The sequence below is a fragment of the Pogona vitticeps genome, chromosome 3 (genome assembly GCF_051106095.1).
Source record: "Pogona vitticeps strain Pit_001003342236 chromosome 3, PviZW2.1, whole genome shotgun sequence".
Lineage (NCBI taxonomy): Eukaryota > Metazoa > Chordata > Lepidosauria > Squamata > Agamidae > Pogona > Pogona vitticeps.
The window spans coordinates 64254409-64267438 of NC_135785.1; the positions used below are offsets into that span (position 1 = coordinate 64254409).

General features: G+C 40.0%; 1 protein-coding gene across 4 annotated transcripts in view; it reads left to right on the forward strand.

Moving 5' to 3' along the window:
* Positions 1 to 13030, forward strand: part of TRUB1 (TruB pseudouridine synthase family member 1) — a 90187-nt gene that overhangs the window by 19845 nt on the left and 57312 nt on the right. For all 4 annotated transcript variants that reach the window (XR_013543166.1, XM_078389596.1, XM_078389595.1 and 1 more), the window contains exons 2-3: positions 9916 to 9973; positions 11312 to 11451. Coding sequence is in view for 3 of the 4 variants with exons in the window: in XM_078389596.1 (XP_078245722.1) it covers positions 9916 to 9973; positions 11312 to 11451 (198 nt within the window). In the remaining variant the exon portion in view is untranslated. The remainder of the gene's footprint in view (positions 1 to 9915; positions 9974 to 11311; positions 11452 to 13030) is intronic.

Below are 13030 nucleotides of genomic sequence, written 5' to 3' on the forward strand. Positions count from 1 at the left end.
AGTCTGCATTTGGCGGAGCTGGCATGGTGTTACATTAGTGTAACTGAGTGTGTATGCTTCTCCATTGTATATGTTGTATCTACTCACATCTTCGCTTCATCATTTCATTAAGTCCAAAACAGCCCTTCAAAATATTTTGGCACAGAGGGACTGTGGCCACATCCAAGCTGTTCTCGCTTCTGTCTTCTCCCAGTAACCATAGTAAAGATCATATGCTCACCTTCTGAAATCCTCTACCACTGTGTGATTCTATATAAGGAACATTCTTGATTGAATTTGTGGGTAGCATGTGTATATTTAAACTCCCATTTTAAAAAGCCAGGAAGTTCAGTTCTTTAAAAAAACCTTAGGTTTCTTTTAAGAATGCACAATTCAGAAAGCCAGGAAATGGGCCAATATTGCTACACAATATTGTGCCTGCATTGCCAGCAGGGAAAAGGATGCCAAGCTTTACATAGCAATGGACAGTCTGCATGTTGAAAACACCAATGGCAGCAGTCAAGATGGTCTACAGGATACCCTCTTTTGCTCACTACAATTCACACTTGTTGAAAAGTAGCCCTGACATTTGGTTTGTGTTTGGATGAGAAGTGGTTAACTGCTGTGGTCACCCAGGGAGTGGTAGGGGGCTGGTTGACATACACTGGGGCCTGAGAGACTGAGAGAAGGGCCTCCTTGAAGAGCTTAAAAAGCAGATGGAGTTGGGTGTCATCAGCACACTCATGATATACTACAAAATTCTGGACAGCCTCTTTTAGGCTTTCAGGTATATGTGAAATATACATGGAGAAATGGAACCCTGAGACACTTCACTGGCTAATGGTCAAGGTGTTGAACAGAAGTCTCCCAGCACCATTACCATTCACAAAGTGACACCACACAAGAGAGATCTCAGAAGCTGACTCCTTTTTTCATCAGTTAACAATTTCTCACCCAAACACAAACAAATTGTATGGATGGCCATCTTCAAGGTATCGTGCTTTCACCTACAAATTACAGCGCTAGGAATCCAGGTTTTATCTTTTCAGACCGAAGCATGAGTTTGAATGAAGATGACAATGTAAGAGAGCCACTTGATTCGAGCAAAGGTATTTGTCTTTCACCTCTCAGTGGTGTTTCACATTATTGTTGTAATTTATTTATTCAATTTCTGCCCAATATATAAGATCTTAGGATGACTAACAGTTTACATTAAACAGAGAATTAAATTACAAAAACTAAAATCAGATATTTATAGACATCTGGTAAAATACAACAAAAGCGACACACATAAGTAGCAGTAAAAGGCAAGTGAAGTGATTGCTTATTGCTGAAACAGATGGCACCTGAAAAGCAAGAGTGTGGAGGACAACTGGATCTCTAATACAAGTGGGTGCATAATTAGACTACCGCTACCGAGAAATCCTGTCCCATGCGATAGTCCTATGGGCCACTACTCTAGGATACCACAAGAATGGTTTGAGGGTCATGGTGCATTCCTCTTGGTTCCCAGCAAATGGCATCCAGTGGTTGCTTTGCCCTATTTATATTCTTGCCTGAATGTGTGAAAAGCTCAGTTTGAGTAGGGACTTGGGTGCACACATAGGTCTTGTCCCCCAACCACTCTCAGCATCTGGAAGTCAATCTGAACAAAGATTGTGCACTTGGCTGAATGTGTGTTTAGGAGCCTTGCCTTATCAGGATTCCACATCATGGGAATGATGTAAGTTGTTGTTGTTTAGTCGTGTCCGACTCTTCATGACCCCATGGACCAGAGCACACCAGACCCTCCTATCTTCCACTGCCTCCCGGAGCTGGGCCAAATTCATGTTGGTCGCTTCGATGACACTATCCAACCATCTCATCCTCTGTCGTCCCCTTCTCCTCTTGCCCTCACACTTTCTTAACATCAGGGTCTTTTCCAGGGAGTCTTCTCATGAGATGGCCAAAGTATTGGAACCTCAGCTTCAGGATCTGGCCTTCCAGGGAGCACTCAGGCTTGATTTCCTTTAGAATGAATAGGTTTGTTCTCCTTGCAGTCCAGGGGACTCTCAAGAGTCTCCTCCAGCACCACAATTCAAAAGCATCAATTCTTTTGAATGATGTAAGTGCATTCAGCCAAATGTGCTTATAGATTCTTTTTCAGATGATTGTTCAACATGAGATGTTCAATATACAAAGGTTCTGCCTTCTGTGTGATGGCAGGCATACATCCCCATCATTAAGTTAGCGCTGAGTGCATTTGAATGAATGGTTTGATTGGGTTGCTGTTCCTGGAAATGAAGACTTTGCACAACAGTCGTGGTTCCTAGGCACTGGTAGACTTACTCCCCATGCCTTTCTCTAACATTATTTAAATAGTTGTTTTGGTTGTGTAGTAGCTTGGCTGTTCTCATTTTCCTTTACATTCATTTTAACTGGGGTGGGGGAGAAGTCAGTATTGTGTTGTTGAAGCTTTTGTATTGAAAAGCAAAACAAAGGTGGAGAAGTGGATTAAGAGAAAATGCTGCAGCAATCAATCACTTGGTGTAAGAGAATCAGAGCTAGAGAGATTTCCTTTTTGGGGCTGCACCTAGAATTATCTGGGGAATCCTGTAAGTTATAGTTGAACTGCCCATGCTGGATAGAAGATTCTGGGAACTGTAGTCCAAAAAGGATGTTTCCCAGGCTCTGAGGAGATCTTGGGGAACATCTAATATAGCAGCCTAGGCAAAAAGGTCTTGCTTTTTAACCTTTGTGTCTTTTAAAAACAAACAATCATTAATATAAATATATAAAATTATGTGACTCTGACCCAGATTAAGGGTAGGAAGATTTAAAAGAGAGAAAGAGTGAGAAGCAGAGTGGCACACAGTACTCTGACTGAAATCCTTGTTCTTCAGCTTCAGTTTAGAGTTCGTATCATTCTACTTTCCATTGTCTCCGTTACTGAAAATATAGCATTGCCTCCGCTCCCCAAAGGTGACAGCATTTACAAAGATGATGGAAATCATGCCCCTCTTCCCTCACCCTTATGGCATGGTGCAACTTTGGTGCCAGGCTCAGTGAAGCTGGTGAAGTGCATTGCCATGTTGTATCTGTCGTATTTATTTCACTAAAATATTCTAACATTTATATCCTTTCAGGACTACGCCTTATACTTTTTATAATAGTGATTTAGTATGCTTCTGCTTGAATGAATTCTGTAAATCAAAAAGAAGCTGTATATGTACAGCACTGCATCGTACTCTTTCTCCCCTGCGCCTGCGTTTCCTTTCTTCATATAGGCCTGGTAACACAATAGTAACTTGATATGGCTCATATAGATATATATATTTTAATGAGACCTCCGTTTTCTCCCCATCACCTTTTCACATTCATTATTTTTCTCTGCACGGAAATACACTCTAGTTGGGGAACTGGGAAAGGCAACAGATACATTTATTTCTACAGGAAAAGTTACAGAAGAAAAACCTTATGGTAAATAACAACCCAAATATGATCTGTTCTCAACTGTTTTACTACAGTGCTGTGTTCACGGAGGAAGCAGTGTTGAACTAAAATCCTTAATTTGTTTCTGAAGTAATTATAGTCTGGTACATGGGTGCTAGAAAGTAAATCTAGAGCTGCTGATTGATATGAGGTGCCTTAGAACAACAACAAATAAAAACATTCTGACTGTACTGAAGTCAGGAGAGTTTGGGATAATATTCTGGGTGTTCACAAATGTATGCTGTGCAATTAATGATCTTTTTAAAAGTTACTTTTCAAAAGTGATTAGGCAAGGCCTTATTATTTAGCCAGATCTTTGACCTAATGTGCTGTGGAAGCCTCTTTTTTAAAAACAGATAGGGTTTTTTTCTCCTTTTATTGTAGGTTACCTAGAGTGCCTCTTATGGGAGAATGGTGGGATATAAACAGAATAAATAAAATAATAAATAAGCCCTATGTATGTAGCTAGTGTATTGAGTGCAGAAGAATATCAGGCAGGGTGGATTTCATGTTTTAAATGATTTAAATAAAAATATTTTTTTAAAAAAATTAAATTGTTATTTAACTCATTTAAATGAATTTGATTTTTTTTAAAAAAATCATTGATTTTTACCCACCCTGGTATCAAGGAAGTACTGGTGATGTCTACTCATTAAGTAGTCCTCATAAAGAGAAGAGCAAGTGTCTTGCTTCACCAGCATACATTGACTACAGCTATTGCATCTTCCATAGAAAAACAATTCGTTGCAATGTTTTCCTACTGCTTGTTTGTTAGGATGTTTATAAAAACAAAAAGAAAAGTTTCCTATTATTATTCTTTCCCTGCAATTAATCCTTGCTTTGGTTCTTTTTCCTCAGAATGTTATGTTAAGTTTCAGATAAACAACTAAACAATAAAATCTACCTAAGCAAGAGGAGGTGTTCAGTTTCACTGCCTGAAGTCGTTGCTAGGCTTCTGTTTTGTTGCCTTGGCTTTGGTCGTATGTGAAGATCGAGCTTCTCTGTGCCTCTGAGAAATAACATGCTGCTAATTGGGGAGTAAACTTGCATCTATTCGCATTAATTCCTTTATATCTTATAAAGAAGCTATAGATAGCTGGTCTCCTAGCAACAGCTATTCAGACTCTGTATGTAATAGCTGGGAACAGATAACTGCAGTAAATTATCATTGCTTACCTTGTAGTAATAAAGAGGATCTCTATGGAGTTTTATTTCCTCACTCTGGACAAGCTTCCTAAGATGCTTCACCACTCTGTTCCATATTGAGTGCTGAGTTCACTGATCAAACAAGGTGTAGGCCCAGCTGAAATGGTCTAAAGTAAACCATGTCTTTGGCTATTGTGAGTGAATTGCAGCCATGTGGAGGCCCATAACTGAGAGGAGGATAGTAGATGTATGTAGTTCCACTTCTGAATGGACCATGTTAGTAGAAATCAGAACAAACATGGATTATTCTCTAGTTGCTTTATATTGTAGGTTGTAAACAAATTTCTTATGTAACATGAAATGATGGTTTAGTTAACAATAAAAGTAAAAGCGTTCTCCTTCTGCAGTCCTCTACCGTAACTCCTTTGGTAGCAGAGAAAGGGCTCTATTATCGCCTCTACTGACAATAAATGTATAGTAACATGATTTGCTAGAAAAAGAAATACTTTTTCAGAAGAGGATAAATTTTACAGATGAACTGCAAGATTCTTGTCCTGATGAGGTGGCCAAGGATGTCTGTAAATGCACAGTGTTTCATTGTACAAGACTGAAATGGACTTCTCAGCTTCTTAAACTTGAAATAAAGCCCAGGGAAAGAAACATTGTAAAAGGACTTCTCCTGCAGGGTTATCTCCCCCCAGCTAGGGAAGCTGAAGAGTGGTAAAGAGATGTGTCATAGAAATAAAACTATAGTATAAGAAACACATCATCTACAATTTTATGACAAGCTTGGAGAATTTTGAGAGGTCACTGGAGCACAGCTGTGATTGTGAATGATCATACAGTCTGGTGAACAGCAAACCTGCACAGACTCTCCAGCACTAAAGGCCTTTTCCTCAAAAGATAGCTCTTGAGTTTTTATCCTTGAAAGACAGCTCCCACAAAATCTGAGCACCCAGCTTATGCAGCTTTGCCCTATATAAACTGGATACTTTCAATCTATTTGAATTTCTCTCCAGCTCTTTGTACCCTACTCCTCTTATCAAAACTTGCAACTTCTCATTTCAGGAAACTCTGGAATACCAAGTGAGAGGATAAGTTTTGAACCCCAAAAGCTAATTGTGTGTTTCTAATAGCAGTAGCCGTTCTACAGCAGAGAAATTGTTTTTGATTTTGAGGACAGCAAAAACCATATTAGTACCAAAGATGGGGAAATTACTGGACTAGGATTCAGGAACCCTGGATTCATATCCCTGTTTGACCATGGAAACCCACTGGGACTGGGGAGGTGGCAATGGTGACCTACTCCTCGAACATCTTGCATAACTCAATATCCTATTAGGTTGCCTTAAATCAGAAGCTACATGATGGATAGGGAACAACAACAAACAGAAGCAAGAAGTATTTTTCTTTTCTCTTCTTTCTCTGTTCCAGTACATATTGTTCTCTTCTTGCAGCCCTGGCTGATTTATGAAGTGCTGCAGCATTAACATTAATGACACTTAATTTAGAATGCTGCTGGGCACAGTGGCAGCATCTGCCATCAAGGTACCAAATGCTCCATTGGTGTAAAGTGAGATAACAAATATGTTTCCTTCCGATACAGCGCAAGAGATGAAATGTTTTCTTTTCAAGGAATAACCCTCTTATCTGTACCATGAGAGCCATCTGTTCAGAGAAAGAGATGCAACTGCTAAGTACAAATAAAGAGCAAGGATTAAAATATAACCCCCCCCCCCCAAAGTGATAGGTTGTTTATTCATTCCTTTGCTAGGAATCTATTGGGATTCACTAGAAATAGAAGGAAAGGTGAACAGAAAGCAATGTATAGATCAGTCATTGAGTAAAATGGTAGCTGGTCTCAAAGGGTTTGAAAACTAGGTCCTGAGAGGAATGATTAGACTTGCTGGCCGTGTTTAGCCTAGAGAAGAGAAGATTGCAAGGTGGTATGACAGCCATCTTATATATTTGAAGGGCTGTCACTTGGCGGATGGAGCAAGCCTGCTTTCTGCTGTTCCAAAGGTTCAAATTAATGGATTCAAATTTACAGCAAAGGAGAGTTTGGTTATAGGAAAAAATTCCTGACAGTAAGTTATTCTGGAGGGAATTGGACTTCCCTTCATTGGAGGATTTCAAACATGTTTGATGGCTGCAGATCAGTAACAAGGAAGTCTTAGCTGTGGCTTCTGCGTCAACAGGGATTGGACTTGAGGACCTTTGGAGTCCTTTCCAACTCTGGGAAACCTAATCTTTTTTGTCACAGTCTGAATGTGTGTATGCTTGTCACAAGATTTAAATGCTGCTGAATTCTGTATTTCGATTGGAATTCTGTAACTCTGTTTACCTTAGTTTAGCACTACTGAAAGAAACTATATCAAGCTTAAAGCTTGTTACAGACCTTTATTCAGGTGACCAAGTGGTAGACTTCAGAAGCTTTTATTTTACTATAATTAGCTGTGTCATTTGGCTAACATTATGTAGTTTCTAAACAATAAATTTAGAAGTAGAATTACTGAAGTGGTGTATGCAAGCCAAACTGAACAACTTTGATAGATCCAGAACTTGCCCCTAGCTACATTTTTCCCATTGCTGTGTTGCTAAAATTTGCCAACCAGCTGTGCAATCCAGTGTTAGCATCAAACAAAAAGAAAATGCCACTTTAAAACAAGCAGGAAATAATTAAGAAACTCAGTGGCAGTTACTGAACCCTCTTTAAAAGAAGCATTGCATTAATTCATTCCTTGGTACACTACTGAAAGAGGCAGTATGGTTGCAGTATGGGGGCTGCGTAAATTACCTTGCAGGTCTGTGTGGATCTGTAGGTCATGTATTGTGCCTCCCTGGCACATTAAACATAGTTAAGAGTAACAATAGTTCTAGGTTTGGATGGTTGATGAGAAGTGTAGCAAATGTTCCCCAGACCCAAATTTCGATGAGGATATAAGGGGCTCTGGGCTTGATGTGACCCATTTTTCTTGCTAATGTTATGTCGAACTGTGATGTCACATGACATGGAAGTACAGTCTCTGCAAACAAAAGAATTGTATTTAAAATCAGCATAATATTTAATTCAAAGCACAAGGTAGACATGGATCTTTGTCTGATTCTTTCCCCTTTAGTTTGACAGTAATTGTGCTCCATAAATTTTTATTCTTAGAGTTGCCTCTGCAAGGGCAGGTTACAAAGGCAAGATTTGTATTCTGGTTCAGAAGATGTATGCAAGAAGTGTCAAGATGGACACAAAATCTGAACTTAGATAGAGAATTCTGATGTGTTGCTGGAAACATCCCGTTAGTCTTTCTCATCAGAAGGATAATGTTTTGTTCACTGAATATTTCATAATATGTCACATTTGCCCTCCCCTTGCTAGTTATTAGGAAGGAGCTTAGATTGGCTTGCATTAGCATGTGTTGTAATTTGATAATGGAAGATTTTCATAACATTATATGGCTTATCAGAAAAATCAGCATTCAGATGGGAGTGGAGGAAAAGAAAAGGCCAAATTTTGTAGGCTGAAAGTTTGTGTTTATGAGCTTGTGCTTTTTCCTGTTCCTCTGGTATTATAAAGGCCAGTATATATTGAGCATTTTAAGCTATTTCCTTCTGGCCCACGTGTGCATGTACTCAAGACAATTCTGTGCAGATGAGATGTCCTTAATATTTTGTAATCACTTATGTGTATCTCTTTTTGCTATACAGTATCTTTATTGCACCCAAGGAGCTAAGGGGAAAGTATATACATGACTCATAAAGTATCCTGTGAGATAGGTGAAGCTGATAGGTAATGAGTGACACAGTGTTACCTTTTGAGCATCAAGGACGAAGATTAGAACAGGGGCATCTATAATTGTCTTGCAGCACTCTAGCCGCTGCCCTGCTATTCAACCCCTGGACTTTAACAGCATAAACTGTGGCTGTAAGTGATGGTGCAGAAAAATGGAAGCTTGTCCCTCTCCATGTTTATCTGAAATATGACTTTCACATAAAAACTGTTTGTGTACTCAGTTCTTGTGTGTCCCTTTTATTGGAGAGAAGGGAAGTTTGGAAAAAGAAAGCACAGGACACTTTCATTTCTTGTCCTTCCTATAGCCATGGTTGCATCCAAAAATTCTCAGTAATCAAGATTTAGGCAAATCATCTCCCCTCCCCAACACACACATGCCTGGATATACCTACACACATTTTCTCATGTCTTTTGGGAATTATGTATCAAATGGTATGGTTTGCACCTATTTAGCACAAAGTGAAAAAAAAAGCTGTACTTGTTTATGTGGTGTAAAAAGTAATCCTAGGTCTGGAGAGGGACTAAGCCAAAGGGTAAAAAAGCAAAAGCAAAAAGCAAAGCAGGCTGCTTATATACCGCCCCGTAGTACTTCAAGGACTCTCTTGGCAGTTTACAAGTTAATTATGCAGGCTACACATCGCCCCCCCCCCCCCCGTGAGCTGGGTACTCATTTTACCGACCTCGGAAGGATAGAAGGCTGAGTCAACCTTGAGCCGCTACCTGGGATTGAACCCCAGGTCGTGAGCACAGTTTTGGCTGCAGTACGGCGGTTTAACCACAGCACCAGGGAAGAATATACACATAACTGCTATTCAGTCCTTCTTAACTTCTTAGAAAGCCACTCAACTCTTGGCAAGTGGATTGAAGATGACCCTAACATTGTTCAAAAGTTTCCAGGCTGATTTTGACTTATCACTTGTAACACTCAGTGTTATACAATGTCTGCAAACTGTGCTCCATCCGTAGGCGGCACAAATCTGGGATGGGGAGCAGCACCAGCCTATTACCTCACTTATAACCTCTGCTCACCTATTACTGCATTACAGAATGCCATTTCTTCAACACACTTAGCGGAGAGTGGCTAGCCCCTAAACTTCCTTGTCTGTTTCTTCATGTGAGCATCAATGAGTCTGAAGGGGAGAAATGTCATTTCTACAGGTGAGCAAGATCACAGACTTTCGAGGAGTCATGTTTATGTTGAATGTCTCTGCACAAGCAGGAATGCCTCCTCTTCAGGCTCATGAAGAAAATGGCATTGAATGGGTTGGAGCTGGCTATTCTTTAAGTGTGTTGAAGAAATTAAATTCAGTAAGGCCATTCTCTCTTACTCGTGTGTGCCTGGGGCATTCTTGTTTTTCCCCCCTTGGCTGTAATATAACATCTACAAGGGATAGGTGGGTTTTTCTTCACATATTTATGAAATATATAAATATAAATCAAAATAATGAATGAATAAACAAACAAAGTTGCTATATGAATAACTAGTGTTGAATTGTGTGTACATATATTTTCCTTTTTTTTTTTTTTTTTGACAGATTGGATAACAAAAGAGGCTCTTGAGAATGTCCTGCAGAAGTTTACAAGGAACATCATGTAAGTTCCTCCGCTGTAAGTACTGAGATCTAATCATAAACCACCTTCCTGGAAAACTTGTCCATGTAATTCCATTTTGCTGGTAGTTGAAAGTGACCTCATGCGGCAGAAAACTGGTAAGAGAAGGCTCTGTAAGAGAATGAATTAACTTGACAGAATTAGAGCAGGAGTGACAAGGACTTTAGCAAGCACATGCAAATGACCCTTGATTCTTGCCTTTTTTGGGCAACATTTCAGCTGCCAATCAACATTGAGCCAAATGTTTACTTTGCATTCAGCATTCAAGGAGGGGTAGGCAAGTTGCCTTCTCAACAGATGTCTGTGTCAGTGGCGGTGATCTCCAGTGTCTGCAGCTTTGTCTAGCAGCAGTGCTGCTGTATTTTTTTTTCCAATCCTAGTGCTTTTCACACCTTGTAGCCTCTTCTCTTCATTTTTGTTAGTCCGAGTTGTGCACAAATAGGTTGCTCGTTGGGCTGTGCTTTTCCGATGCCATGGCTGATTAGTATGGCTGTATTAGTGTACTTTTGACCATTCTAAGTGTACTTAGAATGAAGAGCAGACAGATCTCTCCAAGATTACCCATTAGTAGGAAATAATGGGGCATTCTTACTGCTAAACTACCTACTGGTTAATGGAAAGCAGGGGATAAAAAAAGGAAAAAGCCTTTTGTAAGCAGAAATCCTATTGCTTAGCACAGTAATTTGTACCAGAGTAGGCCCATTGAATCCACAGGGATTTGATGAGTCAGCTCCTCCTTAGGTTCCATTGATTCAAGTGGACCTACTCTATTTGTGAGTTACTATGTTTAAGTAAGTTGCAACTAGAATAGGCCCATTTGGGTCAATTAAATTTATGGAGGAATTGACTTGCCAATGCCCACTAATTCAATGGACCTACTCTAGTGTGAATTGCTAGACTAAGCAACAGGATTGTAGGCAATAAGCTATTTATTTCATCTTGATAATTGGGGGGGGGGGAGGGAAAGTTTAGCTTAGTAGATTAGATATTCTTTCCCCCTTTTCCCCATGATAAAAATTGAGTAAGGCCTAGCTATTTCCCAGTTTTACTAAGACTCCACATTAGTTTTTCTTATACAAACCAAAAATTTGGGTGTAATAACATTCTTGCATGTTTTTTAAATGTTTTATTATTTTTGCCTAACTTTTGTACCTGGATTTTCCCTTTGTCAGTTAAGATCTCAGCAACTCTCAACATTTGGCTGAGGATATTTAGATATAACTCAAGAGTGCAAAATGTGGAGAATGTTAGTTCTACTGTACATTAGGTTTGTTTTCTGAAGAAGTTATTAATAGCCTCTTGTATGCTGTCTGTAATCAGCTATTCTGCCCTGAAGAAAGATGGACAGAGGTTGTCAACCTTGGTTAGGAAAGGAGAATCTGTGGAACCAAAGCCTGCCAGGCCAGTTACTGTTTACAGCCTCACTCTCAAAAATTTAAAGCCACCCTTGTTCACATTTGGTAAGTATCCAAAGCATTGGATGTTAGCCCTGTTTTTCTGACTTGGTACTTCCCTTTTTCTCCTATTCTGGTGTCTGTTGAGTTTAAGTTTATCTATTTCCAAAACACACATTCCACGTAGTGAATGTAGTTTAAGATGGCGTGGAAGGCTATCTACCCCAGGACCCTAACCCTTCTAAGCCTACCGGCTGGAAGCACAGCAGATGCAGAGGGAGAGGAAAGAGTGGGTTTCCTCCCATCTTGCCTTTCTAATTTGAGAGACCAGTAATGTTACCTTATTGAAAGTAACAGTGTGAAGCTTTGATGTCATGTCACTGACCAGCACTCTAATCTAAAAAGCATTGGCTTTTCAAGCGAATGAAATATGTATGACCTTGCCTTGGTTTATATGAAACTAGGTTAAGTCATGTTACTACTAGCTCAACTGCTAGTTTCAGAGCCTGTAGTAAAGCATACAGTTTAGCATGGCCTAGAGCAATGGTTCTTAACCTTTGTTACTCGGATGTTTTTGAACTGCAACTCCCAGAAACCCCAGCCAGCACAGTTGGTGGTGAAGGCTTCTGGGAGTTGCAGTCCAAAACTCCTGAGTAACCCAAGGTTAAGAACCAGTGGCCTAGAGAATCAAGGAGAACTGATCCAAATCAGAACTATCCAATCCTGAGGAAAACATTGAAGCTAAACTGTAGACCTATGGAGAATGTTTGATATTCTACATTTTTGGCCTACAGTTCTTATTGGCCTCACCCATCATGGCTAGTAGTAAGAGATAATGGAAGTTGTAGTTCAGAATATCTGGAAGGCCAAAGTTTTCCCACCTCTATTTCAGAATTTGCTTGAGGATATTTATGGAAACATAGTTGTATTGTCTGGATCTTGTGAAATCTGCAAGAGCGAATCAGAAGGAGAAGCAACAAGATCACTGTTTTAAACCCTGTCAAGTTCTAGTTATAGTTAAAGTCTTGGTCAGGACTACAGTTCACTATTTTTCTTTTATGTTGTAAAATGGGTATTCTGATAACTTAGCTTACATTGATTTAGAGCAGGGGTCTCCAAACTTTTCACATGGAGGGCCACATAAGAACTCACCCGTATGCCTGTACACACACACACACACACACACACACACACACACACACACACACACACGCCCACGCCCACCCACTTGCACGCGTGCATCTACTTCAGCCCGCCCATCCACACGCTTGCCCGCAGTCACGCCTGCCTACCCGCACATAGAAGGGCTGGATAAAAAGGCTTGCAGGCCATACTTTGGAGACCCCAGGTTTAGAGCTGATGGCGATCATGCAGAGGTAAAGAGCTTTGCACATGAGTTACATAAATGTAAGTTGGTAAAATCAACAGTTTGAGGCTGTCCTTGACTTGCACTTCCATCACACACAAACTCTGCTTGAATACACTCTGTTTGGTTTTATTGGCTGTGTCTTCAGTGTGACATTTTATTGCAAGCCAGGCAAGGAACAAGAGATAGATTTTAAAATATTTCTGGCTTGACTGGCTACCTGTGCTGCCCACAGACTTGGACAGTTCACATAATGCAATAAAACATTTTTAGTTTACT